Source organism: Scyliorhinus canicula, chromosome 4 (genome assembly GCF_902713615.1).
Source record: "Scyliorhinus canicula chromosome 4, sScyCan1.1, whole genome shotgun sequence".
Classification (NCBI taxonomy): Eukaryota; Metazoa; Chordata; class Chondrichthyes; order Carcharhiniformes; family Scyliorhinidae; genus Scyliorhinus; species Scyliorhinus canicula.
This window is the reverse complement of record NC_052149.1, coordinates 100,628,636-100,645,885: the sequence shown is the minus strand read 5'-3', so window position 1 is coordinate 100,645,885 and position 17,250 is coordinate 100,628,636. Positions and strand designations below refer to the sequence as shown.

Here is a 17,250-nt window from a genome sequence, read left to right as displayed (position 1 = left end):
TTCAGCAGCCCCCGACTGGCGCCGTGGCGAACACGCTGGTGCCACTGACACCCATTCTCCAGTTCCCGGAGAATCAGCGGCCTGGGCCCGGCATTGGAGCGGCATTGCGGGATTCGGCCCCCCCTTCCCCCCCGGCGATTCTCCGACCTGGCACGGGATCAGTGAGTCCCGCCCCAGGTTTTGAGAAAAACTGATGCAGGCTATTCAAATGACAGATCCAGTAAGACGCCTCTTGATTTAATATTCACTTATAAATATGATGGATGATGTAACCATGTTTTATATTTTGTGGAATTACAAGGTTCCCACAGTGATGTGAGGATCTGTTCTAATGTTGATCTTCTTCCTGTGTTCTTTCTGCACATGGCAGGGGACATGAGTCCGATACACGTCTGCATAATACCGTTGAAATTTCTACTGCGTTGAAAGAACCCTTACAGGGAACATAGAACATAGAGAAATACAGCACAGACAGGCCCTTCGGCCCACGATGTTGTGCCGAACTTTTGTCCTAGTTTAATCATAGATTATCATAGAATTTTGGACACTAAGGGCAATTTATCATGGCCAATCCACCCAAACTGCACATCCCTGGACCGCGGAAGGAAACCGGAGCACCCGGAGGAAACCCACGCACATATGGGGAGGATGTGCAGACTCCACACAGACAGCGACCCAAGCCGGAACCGAACCCGGAACCCTGGAGCTGTGAAGCAATTGTGCTATCCACAATGCCACCGTGCTGCCCTTAAGAACAAATTAATCTACACTCCATTATTCTACCCTAATCCATGTACTTATCTAATAGCCGCTTGAAGGTCCCTAACGTTTCCGACTCAACTACTTCGACAGGCAGTGCATTCCATGCCCCCACTACTCTCTGGGTAAAGAACCTACCTCTGACATCCCCCCTATATCTTCCACCATTTACCTTAAATTTATGTCCCCTTGTAATGGTTTGTTCTAGCCGGGGAAAAAGTCTCTGACTGTCTACTCTATCTATTCCTCTGATTATCTTATAAACCTCTATCAATTCACCCCTCATCCTTCTCAGTTCTAATGAGAAAAGGCCTAGCACCCATAACCTTTCCTCGTAAGACCTACTCTCCATTCCAGGCAACATCCTGGTAAATCTCCTTTGCACCTTTTCCAAAGCTTCCACATCCTTCCTAAAATGAGGTGACCAGAACTGCACACAGTACTCCAAATGTGGCCTTACCAAGGTTTTGTACAGCTAAGGTACATGAAGCCTGAAGGAAGCGTGATTTGTCACTTCATTCTAACCGCTTCAAACCACAGAGCTAACTTTAGATTAGTTTAAAACAAGACATTGGCTTGGAAATATTTTTGTAGTTGACAATAGTCTACTGAAAGTGCCATGGTAGACCTAGTAATGTTCCCAGAGTGTAAATTTATTGACAATTGAATAGGCAGCTCTGTTTAAATCTGAATGTGCAGCTGAATCCATGTGCAGCTGAATCCAAACACTACTAATTAAATAAATCTTCCCGTGAGGGTTGGATTGCACCTTGCAGATGTGCCGCACTAACAAGCCCATTGGGATTTTAAAATTTGCATCTCTCACGGTGCTAATGCTGAATAGGTGTTATTAATGAGACAGAAAGAACTCCTGATTTAAAGATAAACGCACAGTGCAACACAGTTCTTAACAAGATTGTTTTGAGAGGTTTTCTGCATCTGTGTATTCCTGAGCATCAAAACCATCTCAGTAATGCGCAGTCAGCTTTATAGATTAGCCCAGTGTTTATGTTGAAGTGTATAAATAGCTGTGCCCTGGCTGCAGTTTCCATATGAAAATAAGTGGTTAACTGTAATGATCTCAGCAATTAAGCCTGACCTTCTATTGCTAGAAGTATGGAATACACAGACAATCTGTTTAGTCACTTTCCGGCCCTGATTTTTTAATGATGCCCCTGGTGCTGCTTAGGCAGACTTCTTTTGAAAATGTCTTATTGAGGTCCACGTTCATCCTTCCACTTTCACCGTGATAATCAGTTGGACAAGGTAGGTCAAACGCCTTGACGCATGGGATGGTACAGCACCGCACAGCTTGACGCATTTGCCCACGAATAATGTCCTCTGTTTCTGAGTGGTAACAAATTGCCTTCCCTAAAAATAAATCTTCCACATTCTCCAAGGCTGAATTAAGCGGCAATTTGCAGACTGGATCGCTCAATGACTGATGAGTGAGAGTATAATGATGCCAGCCTTCTGAAACCATTACTCACCTTATCAATTTTCCAACTCCTCTTACATTTCCATCAAAAAAAGTAGCCTAAACAGCTTCAGAAGCTACAATATAATATATCTTTTATTCAGATTGTGGGCATGTTTGTGGGAGTCGAGATTTTCCTTTGATTTAATACTGAGGATTTTCTTTCTACATCTTCAGTCCTGCTTCCTTAGTTTGTCGCTGTCACTTTTGTTGGTGCAATGCAGCAGACAATTTAACTGCAAGATCAGCAAAGGCAAGCTATTCTATGGAGTTGGGAGTAATTGGATAGCAGTTTCAGGGAGCAAGCATAGCAGCAACGGGCCGAATAGCTTCCTCTTGTACTGTATCATTCTCTAGATATTATCATGTTTTTCATCTCTAGCAAGTTGAGAACATTTGGGGGAAGGATGGTGGAAGAGAAAGATAATTTTAGGTGTTTTTTTTCTCTGTCAGCTGTGGCTCAATTGGTAGCACCCCTGCCTTTTAATTGGAAGGCGTGGTGAGCCATGTATGGCTATTGTATATATTCACTGTAGATCTATTGCTGTTATTATCGTTGACACTATTATTGCATATACTCACTGTTGCTGTTGTTCCATTGCTAGTTATTGCTGTTGTTGTATTGATGCTGCTGTTGGCTCCGCCTGTGGCTCCGCCCCTCTGAGGAGGTATATAACCGACCGATCTGGGACTGCCTCTCAGTGCGGGAGGAGCTACTGGTTGGCATATGTCTATTTGATTAAAACCACTGTTCTTCGATAACAACCGACTCGACTGAATTGATGGTTATCAGAAGGTTTTGGGTTCAAGTACAAAAATTAAGGCTGATATTCCAATGCAGTACTGAGGGAGTGCGGCATTGTCAGCTATGCTGTCTTTTTGATGAGAGATCAGGCCAAGGCCTCAGTGCCTGTTCGTGTGAATGCATAAAAGATCCTTTGGCATTACTTTGAAGGAGAGCAGGGAAGTTACTCTTGGGTATCCTGGCCAATGTTTACTCTCCAATCAACCTCACAAACAGATTATCTGGTCATTACAACATTTCCTGTAGTGGGAGCTAGCTGTGTGCAAAATGGCTGCCACGTATCTTACATGACAAAAGTGACTGCACTGCAAAAGTATTTCATTGGTTGTCAATTGTTTTAAAGTGCCTTGTGGTCAAGAAAACCACCACACAAATGAAAGTCTTCTTTCTCCCTCAGTTCCCTTACTCCTTTACAGTCTGCGAGCAGTTGGAGAATCCGATAGCCACACTACATGGCATTGAAGGGTCTAAGATCTCAGCGTTTAATTAACACCGAGGCTCTACAATACTTAACAATGCACAAGCGAAAACATGTAGTTCCACTAGCACTGCATTAAAAATTTGTGTGTGTTTGGTAATGCACGTACAACCTAGAAATTATGCAAATTTATGTATTCTGCCTCCGCAATCAATGTTCCTTTGGTCACTTGTTCTGGTGTTTTAAGGCAATGCTATAATTCAGTCAGCCCTTTTTGTACATTTTAACTTCAAATGATATTTGGGGCAGCACGGTAGCATTGTGGATAGCACAAACGCTCCAAGGTCCCAGGTTCGATTCTGGCTTGGGTCACTGTCTGTGCGGAGTCTGCACATCCTCCCCGTGTGTGCGTGGGTTTCCTCCGGGTGCTCCGGTTTCCTCCCACAGTCCAAAGATGTGCAGGTTAGGTGGATTGGCCATGATAAATTGCCCTTAGTGTTCAAAATTGCCCTTAGTGTTGGGTGGGGTTACTGGGTTATGGGGGTGGGGTGGAGGTGCTGACCTTGGGTAGGGTGCTCTTTCCAAGAGCCAGTGCAGACTCGATGGGCCGAATGGCCTCCTGCTGAACTGTAAATTCTATGATAATTCTATGATATTAAATTCTAACTGTAACTATGAAATTGGAACTTTAATTCAGGTATTATTTGTACCTCAGGTTGATGTTCAATGATTCTCCCGGGAAAGTGTCCCTTTGTGTGAAAGCAGAATTAATCTTAACTCTGATACCTTTTTAAATGTTTCCATTTAAGGTGCAATTTAGCGTGGCCAGTCCACCTACACTGCACATCTTTGGGTTGTGGGGTGAAACCCACGCAGACATGGAGAGAATGTGTAAATTCCATACAGACAGTAACCTGGGTCGAGATCGAACCTGGGTCCTCAGTGCTGTGAGGCAGCAGTGCTACCCACTGCGCCACAATGCCGCCCTCTGATCGATGGTCATAGTTGAAGATACTTTAGATGCAATTCTGGAAGGTAGGTGATATGGACGCGGGTTTACGCTGGAGTTGTAATTGATTTCAGTGAGCCCAGGGAAAATGGCTATCAGTCAGCATTCCTGCTCCTAACTTTTATCCAGTACCCCTACAGCTGGAGGTCAGGACTGGGTTTAGCTGTATTCCCTGCTGTCAAATAGATAATCTGACATTAACTGCTTATCTTCTACACAAAGAGTAGAGAGACGGAAAGGAAGATGTTCATTGCTACAGCACCTTTCACAACACTAGGATACCCCTAAGTGCTTGGCAGCCAATGAGGTATTTTTGAAGTGTTGCCATGCCAGAACACAGCAGCCAATTTAACATCCATCAAAGCACAGAAGAGTGAGATGGCCATGGCAACATACCAGAGTAGAAGTTTGTGCATCCAGAAAGAGGGAGGTACATTGGAATACTGTGCACAGATCTGGATGCTACGTTACAGAAAGGATATAGGGCCACCAAGAGAAGATGCAGTGAAGGATAATACCAGACTTAGAGGATACACTTAGGAAAGGCAGAACAGCATGAACCTCTTTCTCTAGAAATCAGAAGGCTCAGAGTGGCCTGATAGAGGTCTTTAAAATAACAAAAGGTTTTGATATCTTCTATTTAGAATTTTGGACAAGGTCAAAGCTAGAGGTCACAAATATAAGCTGGTCAATAATAAATTCAATAGGAACTTCAGGAGAAACTTCGGGCGGGATTCTCCGTCCCAGCGCTGGGTCGGAGAATCGCCGGCAGGCCACGCGAATCGCGCCACGCTGCCCTGATGCCGACACGCGATTCTCTACAGAGCGGAGAATTGGCACCATTAGCGCCGGCGTGGTTGGCGCGGCGCCGGTTGAGGGCCGCTCTACTTGGCCGGCCCACCGATTCTCCATCCCCGCCGGCGCCGTTACAACCTGCTCTGGGCCGGCGGGACCTCGGCGTGTAAGGGTTGGGTGGCAGCTTTTGGGGGAGGGGAGGGAGGGGTCTGACACTGGGGGGTCCTCTTATGTGGCCTGGCCCGCGATCGGGGCCCACTGATCGGCGGGCTGGCCTCGGTCGCTGGGGGCCTCCTTTCCTACGCGCCGGCTCTTGTAGTCCTGCGCCATGTTGCGTCGGGGCCGGCCGTTGAAGGAGGCCACTGCGCATGCACGTGTTGGCGCCGGCGCAACTGCGCATGCGCGGATCCCGCGGCGGACAGTTCGCGCCGGTATCTGCAGCTGGAGCGGCACGAACCGTTCCAGCGCCATGCTGGCCTCCTGGAGGGGCTAGAATTTGTCGTGGCAGCAACCCGATCACGCCGTCGTAAAACGCGACGGCTTTAACGATGGCGTGGACACTCTGCCGCAGGATCGTAAAATGAGAATCCTGCCCTTCTTTTCCTAAAGAGTGTTGAGAAAGTGGAATTTGTTATCACAAGGAGAGTTGAGGCCAATAGCATCGACACATTTCAGGGGAAGCTAGATAACCCAGGAGGGAGAAGAGAATAGAAGGATGTGTTGTTAAGGTTAGGTCAGATAGGGTGGAAGGAAGCATGTGTGGTGTGCAAATCCTATTAGAAACCAGCTGAAAGGCCTCTTTCTGTACTTATCGTAAGTAGTAACTGGATGCAGAGGAAATTGGAGAGAAAGGTGAGATAGAACCTATTCTAGACATTACTCCATGGGCAACATTTTACGATGCCCATGACCCCCCATCCCCCCGCCTCCCCTCCCCCCCCGGCCAACCAACGAGTAGGTTATTACAGTCCCGCTGATGTAAATAGCCCACCGCATTTGCTGGTGGGAGACAAGCTGTGCAGAGGACGTACAATCCTGGCCCATATGTTTCATGGTGAGACACTAACACCTTGATTTTAAGTCAATTGTGATTTGCTTTTTTCCATTGACCATTAACAATATGGAGCAAAATACTGCGGATGGTGGAAATCTGAAATAAAAACACTGAAATCTTTATAATTTAATCTCTCTCACCTTCTACTGTAACTCAGACCATCCCTCTTGTTCTTCCATCCCCTCCCCTGTTCAGCAGCATAAAACCCATCACATTCCTCCCTCAGGAATGGAGTGATGTTCTGGAAAGGAGGCATACTGTACTCAAAACTTTCACACTATTTCTCTCTCCACAGTTGTTGCCAGGCCTGCTGAGAATTCCCAGCATTTTCTGGTTTTCTTTCTGATTTCCAGCATCTGCAGTATTTTGCTGTTATTAAGAATGGAGTTTGTTCTTAGTTTCTCGCTCTTACTTACTGCTTCCTGAAGAATTTATTATGCGACTTAGAATAAAGTTTGTCAGTCATTCCCAGTCTTAGATTTTGCTCGGCAATGCATTATTAAAAGTATTTTTAAAAATTTTGTACATGAGACATAGGAAATTGGTTAGCACGGCTTGCCCACAGCGTAATGGACCCGGGACCCGGGTTCGATTCTGGCCTTGGGTGTCTGTGAATTTTGCACATTCTCCCCATCTCTTTATGGGTTTCCTTCGGATGCTCCGGTTTCCTCCCACAGTCCAAAGATGTAGGCTGAGGTTCTCCGTGCCCGCGGCGGGTCGGAGAGTCGCCGTGGGGATGTGAGAATCCTGTCACGCCGCTCCGACGCCGGGCCGCTGATTTTCCGGCAACTGGAGAATCGGCGGCAATCGCACCCACGCGGACGCCGTGGAACCGGTCGGGGGCTGTTGAAAGTGATTCTCTGCGCTCGACAGGCCAAGTGCCCGCCGAGTTCCGCCAAGTCCTGCCGGCGTGGTTTACATATGGTCCCACCCGGCAGGACCTCGGCGTTCTTGCTGCGGGGCTGTCCTGGTGTGGGGTTCCGGGGGGGGGGGGGGGGGGGAGATCCGGCTCCGGCGGGGGGGCCTCCACAGTGGCCAGGCCCCTGATTGGTGGCTACTGATCGGCGGGAGCACTCATTCCCGGGGTGGGGGAAGAGCTATGTTCCTCCGCGCTGGGCCCCTGTGGGGCTCCGCCATGTTGCCCGGGGCTGGCGCGGAGACAGCAACCATGCGAATGCGCCGGCACGGAGACGGACATGGTGCGCAGGGCACAGCACCCCGGTGCCATTCTAGCCCTTGAAGAAGAGGAGAATTCCTGGGCCTGGAGACCCATTGATACCGGTGTCGCTCGCGCCGTTTTTGACGCCAGCATCAACACTTGGCCGTGATATGGGTGAATCCCGGCCGTAGAGTTTAGGTGGATTGGCCAACATAGGAGGAAAGATGTTTTTGTTTGCTAGGGTCTCAGGACAACTTGGAGAAATAGTGTTAGTCCATCAATCCTAACAGGTTCCATAGTCTAATATACGCGTCTCAAATCCTGGCTTGGCAAAATGTACTTAACTCGATATCTGAGGGAATTAATTTCTGATCACTTTATGTGAAAGAGCATTTCACAGATACGGGAAGTGTAACTTTGTGACCGATATTATTTTTAAAATAGTTAATCTTTAGGGCAGCACGGTGTCGCAGTGAGTAACACTGCAGCCTCACAGCGCCAAGGTCCCAGGTTCAATCCCAGCTCTGGTTCACTGTCAGTGTGGAGTTTGCACATTCTCCCCATTTTTGTGTGGGTTTCGCCCCCGGAACCCAAAGATGTGCAGGGCAGGTGGATTGGCCACGTTAAATTGCCCCTTAATTGGAAAAATGAATTGGGTACTCTAAATTTATAAAAAAAAGTTAAACTTTGAGCTTGAATGTCAAAATGCTGCAGCTTCTTTGTTCTTGTGTTTCTATTTCTCTAGTTGTGTTAATCTGCAAAACTAACAAAGTGAATATGTATCAGATTTTAACAAATATTTTTACTATACATAAGGTGGATTTGGATGGTAAGGAAGCAAAAAGAGAGGATTTTTCTGCAAGCAGATAATGCCATCTCCTCACTGGGCACGGTTAGATTTCATACAATGCAAGGTGCTAACCGTGACACTGGATCAAGTTTAAAATTTAATTAAACTGGGTGAACTTGCACAAATGCAACCAGGAGCTGAATATTTCCAATTGAGGAGACTTGACAGTATTGCTAGAATGGGGCCAAGCTTTATCGAGAGAGATTACCACTGATGTCCTCAGTGCTGATAAGGTTTTACCATCAAATTCTGTCCACGTATCTTTGTGATTCAATTGCAGCTTATCTTAAGTAGGGGACTTCTGATTCTGTACAGGGATTGCTATTAGTGAAGCAAATGTTATCATTTAACAACATTCACCACTCTTTGATGAGGCATGGGACCAGATCCATTTACTGAGGTGTTGCAGCATAATATAAAGTTGAGTATTCATTTATTTATTCTGAGCCAATGATTGCATCTTCTGATAAAGAAGCTGAGTGCCAACCCGGAGCCACCCGACAGAATGGCAGCGGCGGCCACCAGCTCCCTCGAGACCCAACCCCCTGACAATGGAGCATCTCACAGTCAGCACCCGGAACAGGGTGGTACAGTAGGGCATGTCCTGCCCCACACTCCAGCTCCAGGGCCCACAAAGGACATCCGCCAGGGGGATAGAAGACCACGGGATGGGGTAGGCAGCAGGCTGCCTCCACCTTTGATGTGCATCCTGGGCAAACAGCTCGGTGCAGGGGTAGAGCATGGAAGGCTAAGCAGGTCGAGGATCACTGAGGGCAAGGGGGGAGCAGGGTTGGGGGTAAGGGGGGAGGGTGCAATGGGGGGAAGGGGTGGAGGGAAGGATTGGGGGAAGGTGGGGCGGCTCCATTGGGGGATTGGGAAGTTGGGGACACATACGTATAGCATTCAAAAACATTACACTTGAGAAATATGACGCCTCTGGCACTTTCATGTGCAATGTGTGCCGAGCACCAACTCCCGGCCCCAGTTCCTCGGGCATGGTGATTCTGGATGTATCTTCACCCTCATCCTCCACCCCCAGCACACCACATGCAGGGGATGGGTGTGAATGAGCACTCAACGGACAGGCAGGATTCAGACTTTGGCACAGATTGAGGAACACCGGCACTCAGCTCTCAGCGGGTTACCATCACCCCTTTGCCCTCGACAGTAACCCGCTGACAGTACCTACACAGTCCCATCACCTGGAGTGATGTTACACAGATGCTGGGAGGGTGGAACAGGGTGGGGGGGGGGGGGGGGAGGGAGGGGTAAAGAATGGGGGGAAAAGGAAGGGCGAAGGGAGAGGGAGGGAGGAGGTGGAGGTGGAGGGGGTAAGCAGAGGGTTGGGAGGAGGAGGGGGGAATGACGGACGAGGCTATGTCATATGTGAAGCGGGCAGGGATGAGGGCTTCCCTGTCCCTCTGGGCTTGCTGGACCCTCGCCGCTGCTGCTTGTCCTCCATGTCAGAATTTATATAGTTTTCTGCCTGGGCAAACAGGGCATCCATGACCTTATGGATGCACTTGTGGGCTGCAGCTTGTGAGATGCCACACAAGTCCCCGCACGAGCCCTGGTGTGATCCTGAGGCATAGCAGTTCAGGGCTGTGGTGACCTTGACGACCACCTGGAGGGGGTATCCTCCTCCACGTAGTGCCACGTCCACTAGGACAGGTCCTCTTGTTGAGGCAGAGCCTGCTGTGACACACAATGACCGCCAGCAACACCTCTGCACCTTGGACCATCACCAGCCTCCCTCTCTGTGTCCCTCCCTGGCCTAATGGGCAGCGGGTCCTCAGGGTGTGGTGTGGGGCCCTGCACATGGGCGGTCACCTCGAGCCTCTGTCGACACTGCTGCCACCTCCTTCTCCAGCATCTGGTCGCCTAGCCTGCCAGCACCACGAGGGCAGTTCCCCCGGGGTCCAAGATATCATCCATCCTGTGTAATGTCTGTAAGGAATTGGGAGAGGGTATGAGGCTGAGAACCAGCGGTGTCCTCCACCCCGGGATCCTCCATTCCCCAATTGCTCTCCCCACCCACCACACCCCCTGCTATCCGACATGTCCTGCCCACCCACCCCCAGCCGCAGCTGGAACCCCAGCTCATGGACCCCACACCTTGTGCCCAGACACCTGCACGCAACGTTACCTGGACCAGGTGCTGATCCCCTCCCCAATGCACACTCCCCCCCTCTGGTTGCCGAAATGTCTCCGGTGTAGGGACCCAGCCCCTGGGTGTTCGAATGTTGGCTGTTGCGACTATGGTATTACAATGTTCAGGCACAGTTTCCAGGCAACATGGTCTGGTTGGGATGCTAGACAATAACTCCCACATGGCACACATGCCTACCCACGGGAATCCACTTAGGTTGTGTGAAGTGCTGACTTAACTACAATTGCCAAATCCCAATTAATAATAGCTGTCATCAGCTTGGTCAGAGGCCTCCATGGTCAGTGGGAGTTATGGGTGGTCAGTGAGGCAGGCGGGCAGGGGCTGGGGTTGCCCCGGAGCGGGAACACATGATCCAGGGGCTGGCATGGCGCACCCGTGGGTGCTGAGACACCTATCTCCCCCACCCCTGCCCGCCCCTCCCCCCAAGGCCATGGAAAAGCACCCCTCATCTTGGCACTCCCCACCACCGATGGCAGGACCTGACTGATACCAGCCCCCCCCCCCCCCCCCCCCCCCCCGGCTCCACTCCCCCCACCCCTTCGAGCTCCGGGGCAGCAACCCCAGTTCCCCCTCGCTCATTGCCCGGGTGCGAAGATGGCTACTCACTTCCACGGATCCCCAAAGCAGCCTTTGTGGTTATAGTAATTCTTGGGTCCTGGTTTTAGCCCCATATTGGATAGAATTGATTCGAAATCGCCTTGTGTAATATTAATAAACATGCTAACTTGTTTCTCTGAAAATTCTCTGCTTGCTATTTACATTTAGGGCACTAAGCTGGATTACTTTAGCCTTTAAGATATCAAACAAAAGATTTTCATATGAATGTATTCATGAATTTGTTCCTAGTATGTAATACTTGGTGCATTGGCACTCAGATGGGCAGGTGACAGTCATTAACAGTTGAAAGAACCAGTGAAGCACTTAGTCACATGATGTATTTATTATCCTTTATAACGTGGCATAATTATGAACTGTTTCAGCTTTGCTTCGGAGCAGGATTAGACCAGGCTACCTTTCTGAGCAGAGAGGAATCATTTTGCAGATAAGTTGATAGCAAAAGGAGTTGTGCCTCAACAAAATAACGAAGAAAGTAAAAGGCAGCCTTCCATCACATAAGACATTTTTTTGCGCTATGGCATCCATCTCTCTGCTAAACATCACTTGGTGTGACTCAGGAGCCTCACTCTGACATGGCAGTGTCTGTGATATTTGCTGCAGAGGAAGATAGTGAGAAGGAGCAAGATTTACTGGTCTCTCATTTCCTCTGGGCCCTCTCCTCGACAAGCTGAGCTTTCCATTTCTGCTCAGCTCTTCCAACCATGCCCCTCCAAAAGGTCAGCCTCCAGGGATCGGCTATCAGTGATTGACCCCCCCAGCTGTCAGTGTCAATGACTGTCATTTTCTCCATCTATAGCAAAGATATGGATGCCTAGCAGGCTATGGCCCAGTGGCCAGGTCACTGTACAGAAGGCCCATGGGTACTTAGTCATCATCCATCCGATTAATGTGGCTGAGCCACTGCAGATGTCATTAACGGCTAACGTTGACTGAACAGCAGAATGGCTTAATGCAGCTTCTTGAACTGGAGAGTTTATTTGTGTAGATGTCGTCACAAGGTTTATCCACTGGGTTTTTCCGAGCTGCTAACTGCTATATGAGATGCTCTAGGGAAGCATCTCCATTAAATCTCATATAAATACACCTTGTGTGATGCATTTCTTTACTGTGACAGACTCTCATGATTCCCTATACAAGTTCCTAATATTTCAGGTGAGGTGCTGAGGTGCTTCCTATGGGAGCAATAGTCAGAGAGTCTGCCACTCAATACCAATGTTACACAAGCTTCAAAGATCAAGTTAGTGCACAGCACTGGTGAAGGGTTGTAACCAAGGCCTTTCAAACCATCCTGATCAGTGAGTTGTGTGTGGCCTTTGATGGGAAAGGGGTGAGTTAAAGTGGAGATCAAGGAAATAAAAACTGAAGCTTCCAAAATAAATTCAGCTAAGCACATGTCTCAATTTAAGCTTCAGCCTAAAGCATAAAAGAGGTTTGAAAAAAACTGACAGAAAAGACTGGGGGATAAGCAGCTGAAGGAAAAGACCTCTGCTCGAAGTAACACAGCATGAAAAAATGGTCAAAGTAATCTGCGGGAAAGCCCATTCAAAGCCTCCCTCCTTGCTTTGAAATTTGCACATTGCACAGGCAGTGGATCAAGTGCAATAAATGCAATTAGAGTTGGGTTGAAAAGGTTCTGTAAATGCTACAGGATGGAATGCTGTGCAGATGTCTTAGCAATGATATGCGCCATCACTCAGAAAGTCAGCCATTTGTTTTCTTTTTGAGAAAGTTGGAGCTAAGAATGCTCAAAAGCCTCGGGCTATAAACAGTGGGATTTATTCCAGGGCAGCTAGTCTGCCAAAGTGCTGCCTCCAAATACAATCTATCTCTGCATAGTGGTAATTCTTTAGCTGTGAAGCAATTTCACTTTGTCAACTCTCTATATGTTGGTGGGGAGGGAATGTTAAAATAATACTTTGTAACCATGTTGGAATTTCGCTTTTTTTTCACATGCAGCCTAATTGATAAATGCCGCTGATGTAGTCCGCTATCAAATTGTCCATTATTTCTCTAAAGATCATTGATTTACTTTATTATAAATGTGTTAAGGAGATCTGGGGCGCGATTCACCGATCGCGGGACTAAGTGTCCGCGCCGTCGTGAATGCTGTCACTTTTAACAACGGCACGGAACGGGCGCGGGCAGTAGGGATTCTGGCCCCCACAGGGCCAGCACGACCCTGGAGCGGTTCACGTCGCTCCAGCCTTACATCCTGGGGGTGATTGGGGGTGGCGCCAACCCGCGCATGCGCAGTGGCGAAGCGCCAACCGACGCATGCGCGGTAGACTCACGAACGCTCCGCCCCGACGCAACATGGCGTGGGGCTTCTGGGGCCGGAAGCGCAACAAAGTAGGCCTGGGGGGGGGGAGAGGCTGGCCCGCCGATCGGTGAGGCCAGACCCCATCGGAGGCCTCCCCCGGTGAAGGAGCACTTCAGCCCCACAGGCTGCCCCCCCGACCCTTCGCGCAGAGTTCCCACCGGCAGCGACCAGGGGTGAACGGCGGCGACGGGACTCTGCCATTTCCGCGCGGCCACTCGGCCCATCCGGGCCTGCGAATCGGCGGCCCACGACCGGCACTGCGCCAAACACGCCGGCACAAATGGTGCCGATTCTCCACACCTCGGAGAATTGCGTGCTGGCGGGGGGGGCGGCGCAGCGTAGTTGTGGCGATACTCCAGCCCGGCGCAGGGCTGGGAGAATCGCGCCCCTGCTTTTTGTGGACCTCATTAGAACATATGTAAGCATCTGCCTGTCACGTCATAGAGTGTGGTCTGGCAGATATATTGTTAAATGACATGATAAGTGAAACATTTTGATGGGGAAGCATGTTCTGATGGGTGAGCACCTGTATTTTGGCCCTTTCTAGATGTTTCCACCTACCTTTGACTCGGCTGGCAGAATTCTCATTGTGAGGCAGCATATCATGGATTCAAGCCCTGGCACAGACAACTAAGCACATCATGCAAGCTGAAGAGAAGTTAAACTACAATAGATCCAATATTTGAAGAAGAGTGGGGAGTATTCCAAGCGGCAAGAGTTTTCACTCAGGCAACATTATTTTAATTTTTAAAATGGTTATCTAGTCATTTACTGCATTGCTGTTTCTGGGATCTTGCTGTGCACAAATTGGCTGCTATTTTTCCTAAATCACAACAGTGATTACAGATGTAAAGGACCTACAGTAAAGTGCTTTAGGACATCTTGAGCTTGTGAAAGGGACTGAATATAAATACAAGTTCTTTGCAATCTGGAAATCTATTGATATGTCCCTAGACGCTGCAAATGTGGCTCGATTCTTTGGTTCAGCTGTGGCTAGCTGTGTGTAGCCTATGCCCACCTGATGAAAAGGAATATAGGTGCAGACTAATGCCCAGCATTTGTTCACCCTTCAATATTTTAAGCACATATATTGCAGACCTTGATAACCGTGCCTCTGAATAGAAGTCTCGTTCAGTCATGATGTACAGAACACCGGACGACACGTTTGTTGTTTATTTATCCAGAGAATAGCATCCATAAGGAAACATTACATGATTCTGTCCAGCTGTTCAGTTCCGGTTAACAGACAAGTGTCTGCCTGCATATTTAGGCTCTGTAGCCTTACTTTTAATATGTATAGCCATCTCGATTTCTCGGAAGGCTGGTAACTATGTGATCTATTTCAGTGTGTTTTTGCCATGGGATGGAATGAAGTGAAGCACCCAAAAGGTTTTTTTAAAAACAAAATTTCCAGGTACAAAATCTTTATTTTGTCTTAAAGGAAGCTATTGACATAAGATTCAACATCTCCAAAGGACCCCCCCCTCAAAAAGTCAAATTAATTTGCTTTGAAAATATTTTTTGCATTCTGCACACACATCCAAGATCAAGGGAAATAAGCAAAGTCAGCATTCCAACATTCATCCATGTTAGATTGAAAAACAAATCAAAATCATTCTCAAGCAGTAAGGTGAAAGAGGAGAAGCGGGGACTTGGAAAGGTTTGCTTTTATAAAGTATTTTATATTAATAAAGGACTATCTCCTGCAGTAGCAGCAATTTAATTCACACTTATCGACTGCAAGGCAGTTAACAATGCAAAGCCTTACCTTTCTGGCACTTGCAAACAATGTAAATGAAGGTCTAAAATGGCTTTTCTTGCAGTCGGTGGTCGGCACTGGATCAGGAATGCTCTGAATTAAACTGTCGGGTATCTCTTGGTACATCAGATTGTGTGAAGCCAGATTGTTCGCTCTGTCTCTGCTCAGCGCTCACTGGGGGAACTGTCTGTATGCCAGCTTTGCATCCTAACAAGCTTTAGCTATTGTTGGCTCCTGCAGTCTCTGAGGGCACAGCCTGTACCAAGCTCCTTCTGTGTCCTTGCTCGAGACAGTAATGCATTCAGAGTCCTAGAAAACATACAAAATTCATCTGTCACGGGAGGGGGAAGGGAGAAGACGGAGGAAGGGAGGCTTTTTGCTTGTGCTAAGGTGGTTTAGCTTGCAGCTGAGAGATAAGAGAGGGGCAGAATTGAAAAGATCTACATGAACAACCATTTATTTTAGTATTTTGATCCCAAAGATAAAAGCCCAGTCTCCTGCTGAGAAATGCATTGAAAGGTTCTTTTGTGGGAGTATCAGCATTCTTAAAATTTTGGAAAGCTGTTTCAGCTTTCTGAAGAATTGTCGTGGATAGAATAAAAGAGTTTTTAAAAACAAATTGGACTGTGGCAGGAAGCTTCAAGTGCGTACAGTCAATATACACATTAAACTCTGTGCTAAATTCAAAGACAAAAAATGAAGAAAACCTTGATTCTTATTACCTCAAATGATGATGCATTTCATTTTAATTCATTTTATGACCAAAAAGTACCTCATTATAATTTATAATTATTATAAATTTAGCACAAAAGTTACCTCCATGCCTTTTTATATACCTGGCATTATACTTCTACGAATATAGTCAATTCACAGCACCACACTCTTATAAAAGTAAGTTCTCAATAGGGGCTCATTCTCTCAGGTTTGAATTTCTCTGTTCCCTCTTCTGGAACTCTAGGTGGGACTATTAGGGGTATTAAGAGTAATATTGATTTTGTACTATTGTGATAAACTGATGGCAGTGAGTGAGTGGCTCATTTTCCATCTATCTCCGCTTTTATTTCCACTGAATTTAAAAATAAAATAAAATCAGGAGGGATGTTTGTTTTTTTCGCTGCTTCACACTCACGTACAAAGACAAATTTAACAACCCATTGGGCAAAGAATACAAATCCAATCGCAACTCAGATCCTAGTTGAGTTCTCCAGCGGCCTGTAGAATGGGTCCCGCTTACACTGACACTATAATCAGATAAATGAGCATCAAGTTTGCATGCTTTCTACCTGCATGGCCGCAAATGAAGGCGGGTCTTGATCCCTGCATCCAGACTGGGGCAGTCCAATTTCTGGCTCGCAGACTAGGGAGAAACCGACCCATTGAGTTTACAGTGAAGTACAATCGGTAAACAATTCGCTCATTGTGTTTACAGTGAAACAGATGCCATGCATCCGCAAAGGGAGCCTTCAAAGCCGACTTCAAAATGAGAGAGAACTTCTTCCACTAACGACAAATTGAAAATTTCCTGTCGAACAGTTCTAATTGGGAGTGACTCGCCTTCCGCTCACAAAGAAAACTCCACACCCTCCACGCAGTCTAGATTTACTGGGCTATTCTAATCTCATTCACAGGCATCCAGAAACATACAAATTCAGCAAAATTATCAATTTTTCCCACCTGATGATGGTTCATCGATCTGAAACATTGACTTTGTTTCAGGTGCTGACTGACCTGTAGACTATTTCCAGCATTTCTTTGGTTCTTGTCACGTTCTCTGTTCCCTAACCCTCGACTCTCTGCCTCTCCCTGGCAGCGCTACAACACTAGTTGATCTGCTCTGGTGTTGAGGGTTGAATGTTGGCTCGGAGACCAGGGCAAGACTCTCTTCTCTTTTTTGCATTGTGCCCATGGGAGTTTATCATCCTTTTTACCAGACAGACAAGGCTTCCATTCAATGTGCAATCAATAATTTATTTTCTGAGGCACTGCTTTGAATTGTAAACCTGGGTGATGTGCTTAAATCCTGAAGTCTAGGGCGGGATTCTCTCATCCCATGGCAT

The 17,250-nt window shown here is 47.5% G+C and overlaps 1 protein-coding gene and 1 long non-coding RNA gene across 3 annotated transcripts in view; one reads left to right on the top strand and one right to left on the bottom strand.

The window, feature by feature from the left end:
- LOC119964845 (regulator of G-protein signaling 8-like) overlaps nt 1-15,536 on the bottom strand; it is an 82,086-nt gene extending 66,550 nt beyond the window's left edge. Inside the window, exon 1 of one of the 2 annotated variants that reach the window (XM_038794900.1) lies at nt 15,203-15,536. In XM_038794900.1, the coding sequence (XP_038650828.1) occupies nt 15,203-15,319 (117 nt within the window). In that variant the 5' untranslated portion in view covers nt 15,320-15,536. The remainder of the gene's footprint in view (nt 1-15,202) is intronic. The other variant, XM_038794901.1, reaches the window with a different exon arrangement.
- LOC119964846 lies at nt 1,801-16,292 on the top strand. The gene is made up of 2 exons (XR_005460380.1): nt 1,801-2,025; nt 13,982-16,292. It is a non-coding gene; the product is annotated as an uncharacterized LOC119964846 (long non-coding RNA).
- Nucleotides 16,293-17,250: the final 958 nt, after the last annotated feature.